Source organism: Catharus ustulatus, chromosome 2, assembly GCF_009819885.2.
Source record: "Catharus ustulatus isolate bCatUst1 chromosome 2, bCatUst1.pri.v2, whole genome shotgun sequence".
In the NCBI taxonomy this organism is placed as follows: Eukaryota; Metazoa; Chordata; class Aves; order Passeriformes; family Turdidae; genus Catharus; species Catharus ustulatus.
In genome coordinates this window covers 49,705,813-49,727,170 of record NC_046222.1, presented here as the reverse complement: position 1 = coordinate 49,727,170, position 21,358 = coordinate 49,705,813, and the positions used below count along the sequence as shown (strand labels likewise).

The 21,358-nt window shown below is 36.9% G+C and overlaps 1 protein-coding gene across 1 annotated transcript in view; it reads left to right on the top strand.

Annotated features, from left to right (window-relative positions):
* The window catches only part of LOC116992958 (mitochondrial intermediate peptidase-like), a 68,972-nt gene that overhangs the window by 38,398 nt on the left and 9,216 nt on the right, over positions 1-21,358 (top strand). Inside the window, exons 15-16 of the mRNA XM_033053124.2 lie at positions 2,153-2,227; positions 8,721-8,840. Of these exons, the coding sequence (XP_032909015.1) occupies positions 2,153-2,227; positions 8,721-8,840 (195 nt within the window). The remainder of the gene's footprint in view (positions 1-2,152; positions 2,228-8,720; positions 8,841-21,358) is intronic.

Sequence of the window (21,358 nt, the reverse complement as noted above, 5' to 3'; positions counted from 1 at the left end):
TCTCAAAGGTGTTTTGGGAAAAATAAGTGATTTCTTTATCAATTTAAATTCGTCTTTCAATTTAATCTAATTTTGACAGTTCTTTTCTGGTGCCAAATTCTGTTTGGCTTGTGAGTTATGATCACAACACAACCTTTGAGCCAGGTTAGTAACACTGATAGATTTAAGAAAGACATAAATGTTTTTTCCTCCTTTGCCTTTTGTCAACAGTGTAGTCATAAGAATGACTTGTACTTTCTTGTTCATTTTTATCTGCTCAAACAGTAGAGATTGCTCTTCAATGCACAGTAGATTGACAATGTTTGTTTGATTGGCATTCATATGACTACAAAAATAGTTAACAGAATTTTCTTGGAGACTCTTGGTAAAATTTTACTTGGGTCTCTAGAACTTCTTCTTGCCATCATTTAATATAGAAGAAATATGAAATTGAAATACCATGATGTTCAAAGAGTTGGTTTGATCTTACTGGAAGGAGAGCTCCTGACTTTAACACTCTTAAATGATAACTTTGTAAAATATACATGTTTGCTGTTGCTAAGCTTTTAGTTGTTCAGGTCGTTAAACATGGACAAATTACTGTTTATGAATTTCCATCCAGTTTTCTCATACTTTGCTGTATCCTACATACAGATGTCCCTGGAAGAAATCAGTTTTGTTTAAATCCATGTTGTACTAGTTCACTAGGAAAAAAAACCTTCAAAAAACTGCCAAAACTTACTGATGGGTTTTGTGCTTAACAAAATCTGTTCAAAACTCTATAGGTTTCTTTGTTGAAACCATGTTATTACAAACCCAGATGTACTTTAGTTCCAAACTGAAGGGGCATTGAAGGGTGTACCATACTGGTGTAAGAGGATGAGACAGAGACATTCATAGACCAGGGACAGTAATTGTCCAACCGAACTACTTTAACGAATTACAACTTTTCTTCTACTTTACTTTCTGCCTTATTAGATTCTCTTGTTCTATACCACGCTTGACCTAGCTAACTTCTGATTTGGAGAAGAGGTTGCAAGCCTTAGCAAGTGCTGCATAAAGCTGCTGTGCAACCAGAGAATTTTTCCTACTTCTTGACCTTGAGATTCTAGAGTCAATTGATAAAATTTTCTTTACTTAGGTGTAACTTCTCTAGAACTGGGTTTTTATTCTGTGAACATTGTTCGTCTTGAATTCATATAATTTGCAGAGAAGCTAAACTTATGGCTCTGCCATATCTATAGACTTTCTTGGATTATTTCTTGAATGCTTCAACACACTATAAAAGGCATAAGTATGATTTTAGAATCAAGTTTAATACCTAGCATTTCTATAGCATTGTACAGCTTGTAGTACCTTTCTTAATATTTTAGAAAGAATGCAGTTATTTTAACCATATTTCATTTGTTTGACTAAGGAAACTGCTAGCAAAAAAAGGAAAATGTTTGTTAGGAAAAATATCTATTGAAAAGCTTCAACAAGTGGTGGAAGAAGTGTAAGGTCAAGCATTCCAGACAGACATTCTTAAAAATCTTGCATTAAAAAGTCTTTGGATGTATTTGCAGACATCTGGATGGAAAGTCAAGAAGTTTATTTAATGACTTGAAAAGTGTTTCTGACTTTTCAGTCTGTGGTGGCATGGATAATTTTATTGCTGTAGATGTGGAATAAATTTAACTTTGTTAAAAATTTCAAAGGGTTGATATTTACTGTCAGTACAACTAAATATTTTTATGTGGGTTAGGGCAGAAGGCCTGATGCTGTCTCAGTTGAAGTTATGAAAACCCAGTATTATTAAGCTCAGTATTATGAGTTATATGATGTGGGAGGACTTTAACTGCCCAGTCTGTTCTTTATGTCTAAAAATAGTAATAACCTTTTTAACAGGCATATAAAGGAATATGGAATCAGTTTATAGAAAAACAAACAGATTTCACACAGTGATTTCTCTATTGCTATGTGGATTAATGCTGATGTCTTAACTGGTCATTTAATGCTTTGCTCAGCAAATATTTCCTTCCTTAATGCAAAACACTTCAAATATGTTGTATTACCACCAGGTTTTTTTGTTTGTTTGTTTTTTGTTTTTTATCTTCAGCCTCTTCTAGCTATTTAAAAACAATTTACAAATTAACTATAAGTTTAAATATTATCTGATTTTATTTTTTTCAAGCCGCTACCAAAAAACATGGTGTCAAGACTATGTGAGTCCAAAAAGGTGTGTGCTGCAGCTGATATGCAACTGCAGGTATGTGTTTTGCTTTGTACTTTTTAGTCTCTCTTCAACACTTAAAAAGCATATTTTAGTTCTTCTAATTTGACCCAAGTTTTTAAAATGTAGATGTGTTATCTAAGTATATGCAAATTAATTACGGTAATTTCACGATTATAAGCCGCACTGAGTATAAGCCGCACTTCCGGGTGTCAGCAACTTTTCGTTCTTTGTCCATACCTAAGCCGCACCTGATTATAAACCGCACGTTACAATACAGAGTGTGATAAAAGGTATCTGTTCTATCACCATCTGTTGAGGGTGGGGGCAGTGATCCTTATCTCAACAGCAGATATTCTGCTAATGGGCCATCCATTGAAACCAGGCGGGGCATTGTTCTTTATCTTTTCACAACCCATCCTTCCTCCAGCAAGTCATTTTCTGTTAATGGCCCATTGAGTCCCACTGTGGGACTGATAAAATTACTGCATCCCATTGGAAGTTGTTCCAGCCAGGGGGAAGAGCCCAACATTTTTTACCAAGATAAAAACAGAGGTTTTGGGACACTAAGGGAGCCTCTTTCTCCACTGGACTCCAGAGCAAAACCGGATTTCTCCACATCACCACTGGACCTCCAGAGGGAAACTGCACCTTCTGCAGGAGCACTGCTCCAACTGAATCACATCTGTCACTGCAGGAGGATGCAGCCACCATTTAATGGGACTGCTACCAACACCTTGGCTGACGGGGTGTCAGGTTGTACTCTGACTTTGTCAGGGTTTGGAGTTTGTTTCTTTGTAGTACTGTATTTCTATTTTAATTTCCCTAGAAAAGAACTGTTATTCCTAATTCCCATATTTTTGCCTGAAAGCCCCTTGATTTCAAAATTCTAATAATTTGGAGGGAGGGGGTTTACATTCTCCATTTCAAAGAGAAGTTCCTGCCTTTCTCAGCAGACACCTGTCCTCCAAACTAAAACAGCAACTTTTTGTTCTTTGTCCATATATAAGCCACACCTGATTATTAGCCGCGCTTCGGGTTTGGACCAAAATTTTAGTCATAATGGTGTGAAATTACTGTAATTAAAATTTATATTAATTGTGTTTGTTTTTCTGAAATATTCTATGTTGTCTGCTTAAACCTAAATGATTTTATCTGTAGGAAAACATCATGAAAACTACAGCTTTTGAAAATGGTTGCATTATCAAAATTACCAAACATAGTTTAAGAATGAATTCTTGAGTTAATGGAATCGTTTAAGGAGAACTTGAAGTAGAGGAAGTATTGTGTACCTTGGTTTAATAAAATATAGTATGACTGAGAGATACAGGCTACCATAGTAAGATCAAACCAGCACGTTTATTTGCTAGAATGTGATTTGAGCTCCTTGTCTTCTGCATCTCCAGATGAAAGGAGCCACTTGTCACATTTAAATTGCTGACTGAGCTGTAAGGATGTAAGACTTCTCTCTCAGTGTTAGCAGAAGTAACTAAATTCATAAACCTTTATTTTCTGTGGGTAGGTGTGATTGATCAGTCATTTCTGTAAACAGTCAGTGATGCTGTTCTTCAAAGGAAGTAAAGGAAATTAGACTTCTATCTAAAATGATATTTGACCTTTTTCAGTCCTGCAACAGCAGTTCTCAGATGTGTACAGTAGCATTAGCATCTAACATTGGCTGCATTTAGTGTGCTACAAGGTTTTGCTGTGTGATTTTTGTGATTTTGTTTTCCTCTTTGTTTTGCCTTAAGCCTGAAGCATGTAGTTTTTCCTTCTACAATTAACTTGGTGTTTAGGTAAGATAACTCTGCTAGTACCTTAGTGAAGGTTAGTTACTGAGATGTGGAAGGAAACAAATGTACAGATCTTTGGTATTTCTTCCTTTGACAAGTGTCCATATGATCACAGCCCTATCTACAAACATGAGTTAGGCTGGTTAACTGAGGTTGATCTGAAAGAGAAACTTAAATATTGGCAGTTTTTCTGTGCAGTTACATAAAAGACTTTAAACTCATCATAAGTCTGGAATGTGGACATGTAAGTCGTATACATGTCATTTACACTAGTCAAAGCCAGACTGAACACTGTTTTCAGTGTATATATGTATTTTTCATTGGTTAAACTTAATGGAGTTTTGAACTGTGCTTTCAGTGCAGTGCTGGCTGTCAGAAGCCAGTGCTGACTGGGCAGGTGCTACCTGTGGCTATACCTCAGTGACATGAAAACAAAAAACCTGCACCATCTCTGCTGCTCTGATTTTGCAATGCACACTGCTGGATTTGAAAGATTCTTATAAAGAGGTCTAATAATCCAGAAAGAATGTGGGCAATAATATAAATAATTAATGCAAGAGGTTTTTATTGGAAAAAAATATGGACTGAAATTAAATTTATACTGTGAATCCTTAATCATGGACCTTTATTCACAAGGGCACAACACCTGTACAGATTAGTAACCACCAAAGTGTTGATAAAGTCCTTTCACTTGCACCCATTCTTTTCTGGTGTCTTTGTCCATAGCAACTATGTATCAATTTAACAGATTTTTTTCAACTTTTTATATGCATTTGCTATGATCTTGTCAAGGTTTGAGACCAAGTTGGCATTGTGAAAGCTAAATGGGCTTGGACATTGAGCAGTGTAAGTCACAAATGCATTCACAAGTGACATGGCCTCTTTGTTCTGTGGTGCAGGGAAGTATTCCAAAAGGAGAAGTCATTGCATCAGTTGCTTGTGCTGGGGCTGTGCAATGCCCCTGCTGCCCTGTTGGGCCTCTGTCTGCCTTGGAGTTGCTCCACACCCCATGGCTCAAGAACACCCACTTCTGGTGGCCCAAGTTCCCATGGGTGCCTAATGATTGACTGGGGCTGCAGTGATGCAGTGAATTAGAGGCTGCTTGCCATCAAATTATGCTTGTGTAAATTAAGTTCAGCTAGTTTCAACCTGTGCCAAATGACCACAATGACATACTGAAAAATACTATTCATTTCCTAGTTGGAGATGGCAGGTGTAAAACCTGCAGAAGTGTGCACTCATTTCAAAGAGATAGATTGGCAGAGCTGTTCTGTTGAATAGTTCAGAAAGGAAGTCCCAGAGAAGTTGACTAAATGGCAAATATAAAGCTAATGCATTCAAGTTTAGAAGTGCATGTTGTTACTCATGCAGATTAAAAGGTGTAATAATCAGTTGAAGCAAAATATATTTTAATTTGCACATGCCAAAGTATATATGTGCTGCTAACTGTATGCCCGAGAAAACTGTGCATGATGATTTTAATACCGTTCCTCCAGTCTTTGCAAAGACTATATTCTGTATTGATGGCTAGATGCTATGTTAGCTATATTTGACCTTTCAAAGAGGAAAAAATGCTGATAAATATTCCAGCAGTGTGGAAAACACCTGGAGGTTCTTCTGTGGTCTGTTCAGAAAATAAGTCTATTGGCAGGTGAAAGTAAGAAATATTGCTTCTTTTTCACAACTATAATGCCTCTGAATTTTCTTTTAGGTTTTGTAATCAGTTACTCAGAAGGAAACATAGGAGAGTCCAGACATCTTCTCCTAAGGCTTTTGTCAGGCAGATTGAATCTCAGACTCTTTTAGTCAGTAGTAACTTCACTGGAAAATGCCTAAGTGTGTGCATATTAATGCTATTAAGCAGACAAGGAACTAGAAAGAGCTGGAATCAAGTGAAACTAATGAGTGCAAAATAGAGAGGCAGGATGAAGATACACAACTATTTGATGGTGTTTTCATATTTTTAAGTCTTTTGAGAAATGTGTTTTACTGAAATTAGAAATCATCTTCTAGCTACTGCTTGATATTAAGTGTTAGCTTGCTCCTCAGCAGTATCACCTAAAATCCTGTGGTCCTGGGATGTGTTTCCCTTTCCCATTTCAAAGGCCTGTGTAAACACACAGAACTGTGGTTTGTAGATGGAAATGCATATGGGTATAAAGTTCATCCAAGTTTATTTTCAGGAATGGTTTTTTTAACCATGCTGTCCAGGTGGCCTGGCTCATAGCTTTCTTCCCACACTGTACATGTGCCAGGATCAAGGGAGAGCTTAAAGCTGAACTTCAGTGACTCATTTCCCTGTCACCACATTGTTTCTTAGGCAGAATATAGAACCGGCCTTCAGTTGACATTTCCCCACTTCCTAGCTGTGAGTTGAGCTTTTGCTCCTTGACTACAAACTACTTCACTCCAAATTTCACTTTAGAGTAGGTCCCCTGCAGTGCAGATGCTGTTCCCCCATGTTGTGAGGAACACTGAGGAACAACTGCAGACTGGTCCAAACAAAGATGGGAGGTAGAAAAAAGAGGATCAAGGTTGTACTGAAGGTTGAAGCTGAAGTCAGTTGTCAGATGCTGGTTTCTTGTGTTTGATTTGGGTTTTGTAGAGAGGAGAGGGGAGGTTATTGTGAAGTGACTACTGCAGAGTTAAAAAGGTCTAAGGTGACAGGAGTGAGCTCTTTAGGACTATTACATCAGGTAATTTTCAGGTCTATTCATGGTACTTACTCTGGGTCATACTCTCAGTCACCCTTGCTACCATAAACCTATAGCTTTTGTTAAACTGTGTAAAAAAAAAAAAAACAGAGTGAGATTGCAGTGGCTAGGAATGCAAAGCCATTTTAAAGTCTCTTTCTCTTCCTAGATACATAAGAGTAAAAAAGTATTGTAGTTTTTGTGGTATAGTGTATGTTTCTCTTTATATTTTTAGTCAGAACACATGCTTGCTGTCTACTCTCTGTCTGTAGATGGACAATGTTGAGTGCTTACATGTCTTTTCCAGTGTTGCTACCTGGGACACAACACTTGCAATGTCATTAATGGGTGATTTTGCAAGTGGAGTCTTACAGACCTCTCTTCTCATTAGCCATGTAGGAAGCAAGCAGGAAATCTAGGAGTAGCTCCTACAAGTCATGGTTTATTCACCCCACTGCTTATAACCCTCAGTTTTTCTTGGAAAAAAATCAATGTGCACATTTGTTATTTGTCAAGAGAGACTATTAAAGGGTTTATCAGAATTTTCTATGTTAGAAGACAGCTTATTCAAACAGAAGGAACATACTCCTTTAGAAACAGTCACAGTTTTGGTGAAACTACATGTTGTATCCAGAACAAACAAAAAGATGCTGAATTCTGATGAATTATTAAAGAGTTCAGAGTGATTTGTACTAAAATTTCATAATAAAGAATCTTTTCAGAGATTCAGGGAGTTGTATTATTTAGACAACATAAAACATCCAAACAACCTTTTCTCCATAAAATTTTGTGGTTATAGTTCTTGGAACAGTGTGTTTATGTCATTGGGGATGGTATTGCACACTGGGAGTGTGACTGGGTCTGAATCTCTAGCCAAATTATTTGCTTAATTCCTTTTCATTCTCAAAAAGCAAAAGAGCTTTTTGAGACTCCTTATTGTCAACTTTCCTATGAAATGTGCCTACCACAGGATGACCTGACTTCTTCCCTTAAACATCTGGATCCTTCAAACTTCTCAAAAATATCTTGTGTTGCTCAGCAGTGGGTGTCCTGTCTTCCATGCACACAAAATAGGAAATCTTCACACTAAAAAAAAATAGGCTGCAATAATTTCTTTTGTCCATGCCTGTTTCATGTCTTTTGTTACAGTGCCAGAGACTCTGCTTTGCTGTCTTTGCTAGGAAAGTCTTTTTAATAGTGCCATTTTCCCACTCTCCAAATATCTCAGTAATTTGGTCATGCAGCTGTGTTCTGCTGTAGTTCACATTCATAAAAAGGCTTATGGAGCACTCTTACTTCTGGCAAAATACCCCCTTGGTGCAGTGTATTTTGAACTGCGCTTACTCTTCAGCACTTTATTGCTCTGATGGTGAGAGCTAAAGTAAAGGAAAAATCTGCTTTAGTACTACATTGTTGTATGGCTCTAGCAAAAACTCAGTAGCATCAGCAGCTCTGTATAGTGGGCACAGTGCTTTTAGGTCAAAGGTTGGACTTGATAATCTTGGAGGTCTTTTCCAACCTCATTGATTCGGTAATATTGTTAACATAGTTCTTATATTCACTGCCTAAGCCATAACTTGCCCCTGCAGGGGTGAAGTGTTCTCATGGCTGCATGTACGCATCTCGAAATAGCTTTTTTTTGCAGTGTCTACTTAAATAACTTTACAATAAATAACTTAAAAATAGGGGGTTTTTATTAAGTCTATTTAAAAATACTTTTCTCAAAAAGGGGAATTGCTGGAGGGCCTTAGGGACTGATCTTTATTTTAAAAATGCAGACAGTTTAGTACTCCCAGTGTGCTAAGTGACATAAACATGGATTTATGGAAGGTCATGATGGTGATTGTGGTTGGTGTACTCCAAAAACCTGTTTCTTTCCTTGTGTAACATTAGTGTGTTACACTGATGATAGATTTCCAAGCCATATGTATTTAAACTATTCATTCTCTCTACTCCATCTCTCATGTTCTTTTCTTTGTGTCTTACTTGGTTTTTCAAATGCCAATAACATGTGCCAAAGACAAATGTATTTTTTCTCTTCAGGTATTTTATGCTGTCTTGGACCAAATCTACCATGGTAAACATCCTCTAAAAAAGTCAACCACAGAAATTTTAAAGGAAACACAGGAGAAAGTTTATGGACTGCCTTATGTACCCAATACCGTGAGTAGCAACAGAATAACTGTATAAACTGCACCTTTTCTTTGATAGCGTAATAATACCCCTCCCTCTCCCTGACCCTTGCCCTGCACACTCTTTTGTTTACTGCTGTATTGTTATATTGAAAGAGTTTTCCTTCTTTCACTCCCTTTATCCAGAGAGTAGGGACTTTTTTGTATTAGTCTTTTAATGATGAACTTCATTACCTGGCCTTTATTTTCTTAGTAAAGAAGGCACTGGAAACAATATATTGGAAACAGAAGGCACTGGAAACAATACATTGGAAAGAGGGTTTATTTTATTTTCAAAGGCTGCTTATAAAAGGCAGCAAAACACTATGCAGCACATTGGTGTTTGTGTGCTGTCAGCATGAGAGAAAGTATGAAGCAGGAAACAGAAGTGTGTTTTTCTCACTGTATTCCTGTGACCTTCATCATGGCATTTATCCTTTTATGTGTTTCTGAAAGTGTAAAAACCTTGAGTTCTACTGAGCAATCTAATTTTGAACTTCATCACGACATGCATTTGTTCTGTACTTCGTGTGACAGCCAGCCAAAGGTGTAGTTTGCATAGACAGCAGTCACGGGATTTCCTGGTCTGTGTGAAGCTGAATTCCCACCTGGAGCCTGGCTCCCCCAGTCACTGTTTGACACTGTGGTCAGAATGCCCAAATCCTTTTTCTGCTTCTCAGAAAATGTACTTTTTTCCTTAGCAAAACACATCTTTCCTTCTCTGAGAATGCTGTTGGGAGATACATTTCCTTGTCAAAACTGTACTGCCACTGCTCACACCTTCAGAAGAGTGTAACATCTTGTAGTGAGGCTATGATCATTTTGAAGTGGGACAGCAAATTTTGGCCTGGAACTTAATCCGAGCAAAATATACCGTGAACTTCTGAATAGTCAGAAAGTCTATGTTTACATTTATGGAATGTAAAATTAGTGTCAAGAACTGTAAGTTTAAATTTCAGTAAAACATTGTGAAAAACTGTTAGAATAACAGTACTTTGTAGAGTATTTAATGTCTGCAGTTTGTCTTGCTGTCCTTTGCTGTTCCTCCTTCCAAATTTGAGACATGTTCACGTTTGATTTGTAGTCCAGATTAAAAAAAAAAAAAAAGCCTTGAAAGTAAAGGTTGGGGTTTTTAAGTGAAGAGAATATATTTCTTCCTTTCTTTTGATTTCAGAGCTAGACATTAAAATACAGTAGTAGGGACCAGTTTTTGTTTTGTCTGTTATTTGACTAGGTACTTATAGGGCTGGCAGAGAAAACAAAGTGTTTTGATTATTTGAATTTATTTGTTCTCTGTTCATTTAGATTCCGATATGTATTGTTAAGTCAGGCATCTATTTCTTAAGTTAGTGGTGTTGGATAAGAGTATTTCTTCCTTAGTGAAGATCTTCACTGCATAAATGTGATTTTTTTGTCACAGCATTGTCTGTCAGGACTGCAAACATCCATTATTATCTCTTCCTGATGAACCCTAGTTCCCTTTTGTGCTTTTGAGAATCATGTAAATTTAGTAAATATCCTGTGAATGTACTTGGTTGGGCTTCAGTCTTACTGTGCATACTTATTCTCTGAAGTAGAACCATAGCATATGTCTTCAGCAGGTGAATTTCTGTCATTCTCAGGCACAGCTCAGATAATAGGACGATTTGTATGTGTCTTTTTGTTACAGTGCTTTCAAAATGAGGCATGTAGACTATACCTAGTAAGTAAATGCTGCTGCACCTATGGGGTATACCTGTTTAAGGTAACCCTAGGCATCATGTGTTACGTGCCAACAGTAGGAGGGATAGGGTAAAAAAAGCCCTATTGAGGGATAGTGCAATCTAAGTCCTGTTGAGGTCTGTATTTGCCATTCAAGCAGGTTTTGCAGGCACTGGGGCAGCAGGCATTGCACACAGCAGTGTTTGCATTGGCTGTGTTGATGCAGACGGGTGCAGGAGCTGGTGCCACATGCAAGGCAGAAGGGAAGTCGGAAGGAAGCATAGAGAAACAGCACCCCACTAGACTTTGTTTGTCTGAATATTGCAAATCTCAATTTCTGGCTGGCCTGTTCTGGCTTATCTGTTCAAAAGTATACAGAGTTTACAGCTGGCTCCTGGAGGATGAAATTCCACTGGGGTTTGATTGCTCTGTTACTGAATCCAGAAGCTGATGATTGCCAGGCAGGGGGCAAGGAAATGTATCTGCCTGTTTTTGTAGCGTCTGGCAGTTTTTGTTGCCAGAGGAGATTAGTGTTACTGAATTTGGAAAATGAATAGCAATTTTGCACAGACTGGATTCTTGAGTCCTCGTGATACCTTTAAAAAGCAGCCAGTCTTGCTTTTGATTCTTCTAGGAAAGCAAGATAAACAAAATAGTAATGACCATACTACTCCAGCCATTTCTTCCTGAATGTACATTGTGTCAAAATCTGTGCACTGTGGGGAATTCAGTAGTCTGCTTTTGCTCCAAACTTTTCTTCAAACCATAGCTTATCTCTTGTGAAGTCAGTTTTCATTTATTATGGCCTGCCTTGCAGTTGATGATACTGTCTGCTTTTAGAGTGTCTCCCCTGGTCTCTTCTACATATGTCCCCAGGATGCCCAGAGAGGCTTTTGAAAATGTATCGGGTGACCCTTTGATCAATCTGAGACATGATCAAAGTTTCTCCCCATAATCTCTTGCTTAGTCCCCTCCAGTCCCCCAAGTTCAGACTTGAAAATTACTTTCCTTTGAGGCAGTCATCAAACCTTTATGATACGCCATTGTTAGTCCTTCGCCAAGCATAATAATTCCTATCTCCTGCTGGGGGCTTGTTCAATATTGTAACAGAAAATGACACATGGAGTAAACAGGTTTTGCAATGATAGTGGAGTTTGCAGCCTCCTGCAGTTACAGGAAAGAGCTTTCAATAATGAAGTGGTTGTACAATAAACACCAACTGCCCAGATCATCATACCTGTATTTTCTTTGTGAAGTAGTTTGAGTTATTGCTTCTTACTTTCAGAAAATTGTGGACTTACGTATTAATTGTCTGCCCATTGTATTAACCTTTTCTAATCGGGCATTTTGGCGGGAAATAGTTTGACTGTGACTATGAGGAAAAAAGGGATTTGAAGAATGAGGCACAAGGAATCTGGGTTCTTTTTTAGATCATTGCCAAATAGTCTTTTTTGTATTTTTCAAAATTACATGGTCTTCTGGTAGGCTTTTCTTCCAGAAACAGCTGAATTTCTTGTGTGATACTTGAATACAAAGTGCAATCATGGAATTAACCCACACACATCATTATAATTACATTTGATAGGAGGCAACATGTTGGTATGTAGGGTGCTTTTGATATTTTTTGGAACACTGAATAATTTGCTATATGCCTTTTTGTTTTAACATATTCAAAGTACACATTACTTCAGGAGGACCACTTTTACTGGTGCCCTAAAGTGTGCATCAGGTTACAGGTTCAATTATGGTTATATAGTTTTGTCCAGAGTGCAAGTTTCTTTGGCATCATGACCTATGGTTGCTAGTGTTTGGAAAGACCAAAACACCTGTGGAGACCAAAAATGTTAGCCAGCCAAGTTTGCCAGCAGAAGACAAGGCAGGTATTGTAAGAGATACCCTAGAGCAAAGACGTGTATGAAAATGGTGTATCACCAATGTGGTTGTTAGTCTGTCTTCCTGCAGCTGGGAGGACTCTGCCCAGACAGGGATCCTGACCTTGGAAGGCTCCACCTAGGTCCTTGTCTTAACTTGCTATGGCTATGTCTGTCATGTTCCTGACAAAGGAAATCAATGGATGAGATGCAACCTAACATTTGGAGTGCTTGCTCAGGGAGGCTGTCAGGCACTGTGGGAAGATGTGGCTTGCCATGGGTGCTGAAAACAGCAAGCTTTTCATTAACAGGGAACATGCAGAGGCATGGGTGATTGGTCAGCTGATGAGGAGTTGATGTCAATAGAACTGGCTTCTCTACAGAGAGAAAATAGTTTTTGCATCACACATGGTTGCCATGAGCCAAAGCCTCCTATTTCGTTGTTGTTGAAGAAAACCTGTGTGCAAGAGTAGTTTCAACAAGTTTATTCCTCACCTTGCTGAGGGCTGGCTAGCAGTTTGGATGAAGTATCTTGTTATAGAATCTGCTATCTGTATCTTTGTGGCATCTGTTGTCTTAGGATTTCCTGTTAGGTTTTTGGAGTGATGACTAATGTGAAGTTATATGTAACTCTGTTTCTGTGTAAAATTTCACGTGAATATCAGTAATCAGTAATATAAAAGGAATAAATAGACTGAGCAAGCAGTGAGGAAGCTGGCTTAAAGTAAAGGAGTGATAGCCTTTAACCTCTGATGGTAAAAGTGGTTTTGAATTCTGAAAACTCAAGTGGTGAACATAAATCTTTAAATTATTGGCAAGGAAGGCTGAGTAGTGGCTGCCTATTAAATTTTAAACTGTAATTTCACTTCATATTTATTCTGTCTAAAACCTACCAAAATTTGTTTTAGGTTTATTAGGCTAAGCTATGATGTTAGCTTAGAACCTAAGCAAAACTGAAAGCCAGATTAAAGGAAATGTAAAAAAAAAATTAAAAGATAGAATGGATGCTATTGAAAAAGAGCTTTCAAAAAAAAATTCTGGGTGGCCGATGAAGGAATAAAATTTATGATGCTAATCAATAAGGGGCTAAAAAGAACTCAGTGGGAGAAAAGGCCTGTATATCTGACTGTCTGAGAAAGGGAGGTTATTAGAAAAGTAAAAACCATATAAAAGTGCGAAAAACAGAATACAGGGTAAGTTCTAATGAGCCACAAGTAAAACTATGGAAGTTTCAAGCATCTTAGAAAACAAACACAGCAATAACGATTGAAAACAATGCATCAGAAAGAAGAAGCTTGCCAGATATTTGCTGGAACTGGAACATAGCTGAGTATGATGATTCAAAAGACATTATGTAGTTATCCAAGAGACTGAACCAAGGATACAAACCATCCTGATGCAAAAACGATTTGGCAGTAAAAGACCAAGCCCTTTAAGACTTTATTAAGATAATAAAAAGTAGAAATTATAATATGACTAGAGCTAATTATTAAAAGAATGCAAGAATTCAGAATAAAAAGGGCTAGAAATGCTGAGTTTCAAATTGCAAGTAGAGAAGGTAATAGAATTCCATAATTACTCAAGAAGCAAGAAGTGAGAGAAAGAACAATAAGTGTCAGAGAAAGCAGTGATATCCTATTCTGCCTCAGCATTTTTTGAACAATAAGTGAATTTTTATTCGGTAAGTAATACATGCAATTTTTGAGATGGATTGAAACAGTACTGAGATTATGGAATAAAATAGAGAGAATAACTAGATTAGATGTAGTCAGATTGTCAGAATATTTAAACTTGTCAAAACAGTCAGTGACTTGAAAGAATTACCACTCACAAACTCATGAAGTAGTAGTGTTATGACAACTGCTCATATAAAGGGAGAACAACTTGGGAACTGTAAACTAATTGTTCAGACTTGGTCACTCAACAAGTAGGAGAAGCAATTATTAAGCAGCTCATAAGTACCTTGAGAACAATCAAGTGAGCAAAGTAACCCCAGTTTTGTTAAGAATTGCCTAAGATGGAAAAAATCCACTTCTTCCCAAGACATTTATTGATCTCGGAAATAGGATGTAAGTAATTGATAGCATAACTCTATGCTTAGCAAGCTTTCTGACACTTGCAAGTCATAATTGTACAACCAAACTGTAGATTTGTGTCTGAGTCAACACACAGAAAACATGCCGACAAAGCAGGTGAAAGCTTAGTTTCAGACAGGGACATTTTAAGTGTACATCACCAGGAATCTGTCCAGATTGGAAACATGAACTACGAGGAAAGTTAAGGAAATACAATATTTGGCTGGCAGAGAGAAATTTATATGTGCACACATGAATGGTATTGAAAACCTTTATGAAAAAATTATTTGGAATTGAGGCTGTGATTATTTGTTTCTTAATAATGAGCAAAGAGTAGGAGGGGGAAAATTATACAATTTATAGCAGATGTGACTATGGGTGTTATCTAATCTTTTAAAGTATTGCTAATTTTTCCCTCACTTGTTGAAGAGGGAAGCAGGTATCCAGTATGTCTTGAATCTCTCCTATAAGCAGTTTTAAAGAAACCGCTGTTGCAGACCACAGAGACATAAGTTTCATAGTAAAGCCAGAGAACCTTCATAGAGGATGGCTTTTCCACTTTTTCGCCATCTGCAGTTACTTGAGAGGTACAAGTGTTGCTCATATTGCACTTTTTTGAGTTATGAAGAGAGATGAAGTCATATGTTACTACTTAACCTCTTGAAGTTTGTGTAACCCCTTCAAGGTAATTTTTTACCTTGCCATGTTGGAAACTAAAGTTGTTTATACAGAGTCTAAGTCGCTGGATTAGTTTTCATATGAGCCTTCTTAAAAGTAAACTATAAAATCAAGTTGAAGAGTCTAAGTCTGAGGAAAAGATTAATAAAGGAGTGCACAGTGAACTCTGGGGAAGCGATAGTTCTATAAATAATTAATAGCTAAAAGCCATTTCAAAAAGATTGGTGCCCTGCTGAGATCAGTATTACAGTAGGTGCTGGGACTTTCAAAAGCTTTTAAAGTCCCCTTTCAAGGTTTGTTTAGGTTTCTATCTTTGTGGAGTTAAGTTCACTTTATGATAAAGAAAATGCTGATAGCAAATACTGTGAAGATTTGTTTTCCAGTGGTTATATGACACTATTCACTGGGCAACTATCTACAGCAGTAGAGTGTTTACAGATATCATGAGATATGAAGCACTTTTAAGGAAATTCTTTTTCGAAGTGTTAGCCCCATGAAACTCAAACATACTTTAGTGATAGTATTTACCATATGTACCATGTGGTATTTTAAGGAATAGTGCAAGTAGTTGCATACATCTCCTGTTAACATTTTGAATATATTTAGAAATATTGTACATATATATGAAAACACAGCTGAATCTAATTTGATATTGTTCTATTTTCATGGCTCACATGTCCTTTTCCCCCTGAGACTGCAGTACTGAAGCTGCATTTGACAGTGATAGATAAAATTGAATACAGCCTGGAGAGTCTGAAATGAAATACTCTTCAGGTGCAGTGGGAGACTGTCCTTTCTATGAAAAGTGAAAACAGGAAAGAACAAGACAGAGAAGTATTAGCGCCCTTGCTTCACAGAAGGTGACTGAGGTGGGGTGAATGTAATTTCTTTAAATTCACACTGCAGTTGTGCAGATTAAGTATTAGAGTCATGATCCCTTAAATCTATTTCTAGAATGACTCTAATAAAAGGTAGTAAATAGTGCTGTAAAAACCTAGTGATTTCATCTTCCAGTGTTTGTTCAGATACTGGACTTCATTAAGTTGTATTTGCAAATATATTTTGCAGTTACCCTGTTGCTTAAGGTATTTCTTGGATTTTGTAAGGGCTTACCTTAAGCAATGTTCATTATGTTTATTTTAAGATAATGGGTCAATATTTAAAATTAGGTTTAATTGGAAAAGTACTATAAAAAATTTGGGCTTCAGTGCAAGTCTGTACCCAAAGGAAAGAGTGACCTGATTCTACTTATCTCAGGCTTATGAATTTAAAACTTAGGCAATATTAAAAATTACTAATTGTAATTGAGGAGGAGATACTGCATGTGTATGGATATCTGTGTAGTATGGCATGGTATGACATGTTTGAAAATCATATGTTTGCAAATTTCTTATATGTTACTTTAAAGACTAGTTATAATGTTTACAAGTAACTTTACAAGTAGCACTGTCTCTTAACTTGACCAAGTATGATCACTTAAAGGGCACAATAAAAATCCATTTTCATATCTCTGTGTCTTTTAAAGATTATGAATCAATACAAATCATGCATACAGATTTTTGATGTCAGTGTTCTTTATTATCACCCACATCCCCTTCCGTCAGTCCGTTTCTGGGGATAAGAGGATATAGAGTAAATAGTTCGAAATTATTTTGCTATAAGCAGCTCAAATTCATGAATAGTTTATAAATAAAAATGAAAGATTTTTCTTTAAGCAATTCAAAGACCATATGGTACATATCTAGAATCACCTAAGTGGTTAATTGCATGTTAAATTCCTTTCCTTTCCCTTAGTGTAAACAACTGCAAAAATATTTACATTTCCTGCCTTGCTGGATTTATTTATCATTTTATAATAAAAAGAGGGAAGTGTTATAAATTGAAATCTTAATCTCTTGCTTGAGTCACTTTCTGAAATGTCAGCAGCGTCTCTGGTTTGGTTTACTTTGTGTTCTCTCTATGCCTAACACAGAAATGCACAGCACTGGAAAACTCAAGAGTACTGAGTTAGAGGCGCAGCATGAGGTGAGGTTTCTTGAAATTAATTTTCTGTTATTCTAAGCAAGATTAGAAACTGCAGGAAAGAAAGTGGTTCTTTATTGCAGTTGTTATTATTGTGAGATTCCAGAAGAATGATGATGTAATTCTCTAAAATTTAGAGGAGTTGAGGTCAAAAATCCAGAATATAAGTTGCCTCAGAAAGCTGCTGCACACCTATGGAGAGAGTTGTTTCTGCAGTTAAGGAGTGCTCCAGCTTTTCCCCAAAGGCAGCTACTGGTGCAAACAGTTTGCAAACTCTCCACTCTGATACTCATCAAACCATTTCTTTGAGTGAGAATGAGTCGAGGACGTCTTCAAAGCACTGGCCAAAGTGTGCTTGTCTGCATGGCAGAGCAGCGTTGTCCTTGATTTCCAGTGGCACTGGATAAACTTTGGCCTCAGCAGAGGGAAATAGCCTGTGCTGATTCCCATGCTAATCGCCCTTCTCCCCTGGCTCCAAGGAACCAGAGCCTGCTGCTTCCTCTTGACTCTCAGGAGTTTTCCACCCCTGCTGATAGCTAAATTCAAGGGCATTAGGAGCAATAGTATCCAGTTAGTGCCAGACGCAAGGGGTTCTCCACCCAGTAGCCCCTGAAGGAGATAAACTGGCTGCTCCTTTGTTGGGTTTCCTGCCAGAATAAGATTTTAATTAAGAAGGGGGAGGGCACCTGATATCATCTCCATCAAATATTGTTCTTCATGGAAACAATTCAACAACTTGCTCATTGACATAATTACTGTAGCATACATTTTGTAATTAGAAGTCTTAAATGACAAAAATACTTCCCTTAATTTAGTATTGGGTCTTTTCAGGTTCTCACTTGTGTTTTTGTCTTAAGATGCAAAACAAAATGGACATAAAATATACTTCAATGTACCTAAAGTTGCAGCAGAAACTGTTGAAAGAAGGTTTTGAAAAGTCCTAGCAATAGTCCAGAATTTCTGTAGGATTTCTTTTCAAAAGATGTAGTAGGATTTTCCAGCACTGATTCCTGATGATATTAGCGGAGTCCCCCGGAACAATGTTTATCTACATTCAAGCAAAAGCTAACTTAGTATATACTAAGCTACCTACGGATTTTCTTTCAACTTTGTCTTTTTACTATCACATATAAATTTTTGTATCAGATTATTTTTGTGACAGTGTTAACAGTTCTAAATTTAAAGTTCTAATAATAGAAGCCTAAACGAATGTAGCCTGCAAAATACTTTTGTTTAACTGATCCTACCATGTTGTAAAATGAATGAAGGGACTTAACTTTTGAATAGAAGATGGAAGGTGTAGTAAATTATTCAGATTTCTCCTAAAGCAGTAATCCTATCCTCTCAAAAGATAACAGGATAAATATTTCTGTCCTCTACTATAAAGGAGGCCTATGTGACTAGTTTGGGCAAGACACATAGTTCAATGTAACTAAAGTAAAGTGAACTGAATCTTACCCTAAGAATGTATTCTACAAGGACTTAAAAAAAATGTCCTGATAAGATGTGAGAATACAAAAGTATCAGTAAGGTATTTTTGTTTTCACGTGATGGGGTGGAGAGACATTGCACATGGAATTTTGGAAATGCTTCAGACATGGTTACAAGAAAAGATTGATAATGTTGGTGGAAAAAAAGCCTGTTTAATAACAGCAGTGGATCAGTCACACACCTTTATTGCAGCCTGTTGTGCAGAATAAAAAGCAGGCATGAACATGACCTGTGGATGGCATATTATCATAACCCATGGGCTATGCTGTAAAATGCGCTGTTTTATAAACTCCTGGAATGGGTTCATGGAACTTTTTGAAGTAAGCGATTACTCAGAGTCTTCATTAACTTTCTAGCTGCTTACCAAAATATAACGTTTAATAAGGAGACTGCCCTAGTTCTGTGTGTCTAGCTTTTACTCTGTCCAAAAGGGAATTTGATATGTCATTTTTTTATTTTTAATGAAGAAATGACTCCGTGTTGGAAATAACACAAGAAATCAAGTCATCTTATAGCTGAATTTATTAAACTGGAGAAAGGGAGTTTTATGCTACAAGGTCAATCATTGAGTTTTAAATATGTTTACAGTGATGGGAGGTGTCTTTTTATTCATCATAGAACTTTTTAATGGAACAGTAGCCCATATATTCTTGTGTTTTTTGAACATATTATTGCCTAGGTCATAATCTCCTCTGTATGAAGTAGGAGGAGAGGAAGAGATTTTCTTTATGTGGGCAGGTAGCTCCATGTGAATTAGGGTAGAGGATGAGTGTTTTAATGTTTAAATATATTTTTATAGGTAGCTAAGTCCAGTCTTGAAAAGTTAATTGTTAGGACAGCATAGAATCAGAAAATGTACTTGAATTATGTAATGGGTTCTGGGTAATATTGAAGATAGGGAGTTCCTGATCAGGAACTTTGTGTGAGGAGTGGGACAAAAGTAGTCACAGGAAATGATGGCAAGCTAGTGTTATTCATGCTCTAGAGTGGGGAAAATCTGTACTAATTAATAAAAAATTATTAAATATAGGCTTCAAATTTCAGGAGGGAATAGCACTGTTTGTTTTTGGTTTTCCTTTACTGCTGTTTGCAATGGGAAAACAATCTTAGTTGCATTTTGACTCATCCTCCATTTGTGTTTCTTGATTTAGGTATTGTCTTGTTCCAAATAAAGTTTTGAATTTTCCACTTTGTCATATTTGCAAGCTTCCCCAGATGCAGGGAGGGAGATGAGCAGTGTCATTCCTTGGTCTTTCTGTATCCTTTCCTTTTCTTTTTTGTCTGTATCCTTTCCTTTTGTCTTTTAAAAGGAAACAATGTGGAATTTGTTAGTAAAGCTTAGTAGCAAAGACAAGGTCAAACAAAGTTGAGCAGAGGGTACTGAGATCTGTTTAGGTGCAGACTTTGAAATCAAGCTTTTGGTGTTAGACAGATTGCTGAGAAGTTTTTCTTCTCTCCTTGCTTAATTGTGATGCAGAGTTTCAAGAAACTGAATAAATGGAATAGTTGATCAACCTGGAAGTCCAGATGAGCTGATTTAGATGCAGACCATTAAATGCCAAGAGCATTTGAGTGAACAATGTAATCTGAGATTTCAAGGAAGACATACTGTCTTAGTTACAGCTTATATGATTATCAAAGTAATTCCTTTCTGATGGGAGAGGTAGAAATATCTTTCACCATGCCAAACACCTGGAAATTATTTTTGTTTGTAGCCTAAAAACCATTTCTGAGTATGTGAAACCAATTCATCAGTAAAGTTTTCCACATTCCAGAGAGAGTAGAAACTTCTAATCATGACTTTAAAAACTTATCATAAGAGAAACTGACATGTTTTCCTGCTCAGTCTTCTAAAATGTAGTCTCTCCGCTCTGTTTCAAAATGTGCTTTTAGTTTAATGGTTGTGGTTATAATTAAGGGACTGGTTAGAAAAACTATAGCTATAAAGTATAAACATGGCAGCCAAAATACCGTTCAAAGCAGAGCAGAGATTCTGTGTCCAAACTGGATGTTGTAACACACTTGCATTACAATGAGGTACAGTACCATGCTTTACCTTAAAAATAGAGGAAAAAAGTTAATAATTTTAAAGAATTTGTACCATGCATCAAGACCCATAGGAAAAGCAAAGACTAGAGATCTTTCTTTATTTTATTTAACATTGCTACTCCTACTTTAGTTGTGTCGGTCTCCAGTACAAGCTCAATTTCTCACCCATGGCAACTTATTGTTTTGGTCACCTGTCTTAGGGTGGAGGTAGCCATCTTGTAAAAAGTAGCTTTTGAATGGTTGAACTACGGCTTTGAAAACTTTATTTGTAGGTGTTGCTTAGGAAAGGTAACGTAACTAGCAACTTGTTTCTCATCAGCTGTTCAAAGTAATTTGGATTATGAGGGACCATTTCTCCCATTTTCTTTTAAGGAAAAAGGACTAAGTAAAAGCCAAATACTTGCTTTTTCCACCCTTTCAGTTGGTCTTTTTTTTTTTTTTTTAGAATACATATACATATGGAGAATAAGATAATAATCAGGACTATTGAATGAAGAAGCACAATTTATTTCAGCTGTAAAAAACAGTTAATTACAGTCTTCTAAAGAATTGCAGAGACAAATAGTTTTGGAAAGTTACATATGTCCTTTCACTTTTTTGTTTGGCTTTATCAGAATTTCAGC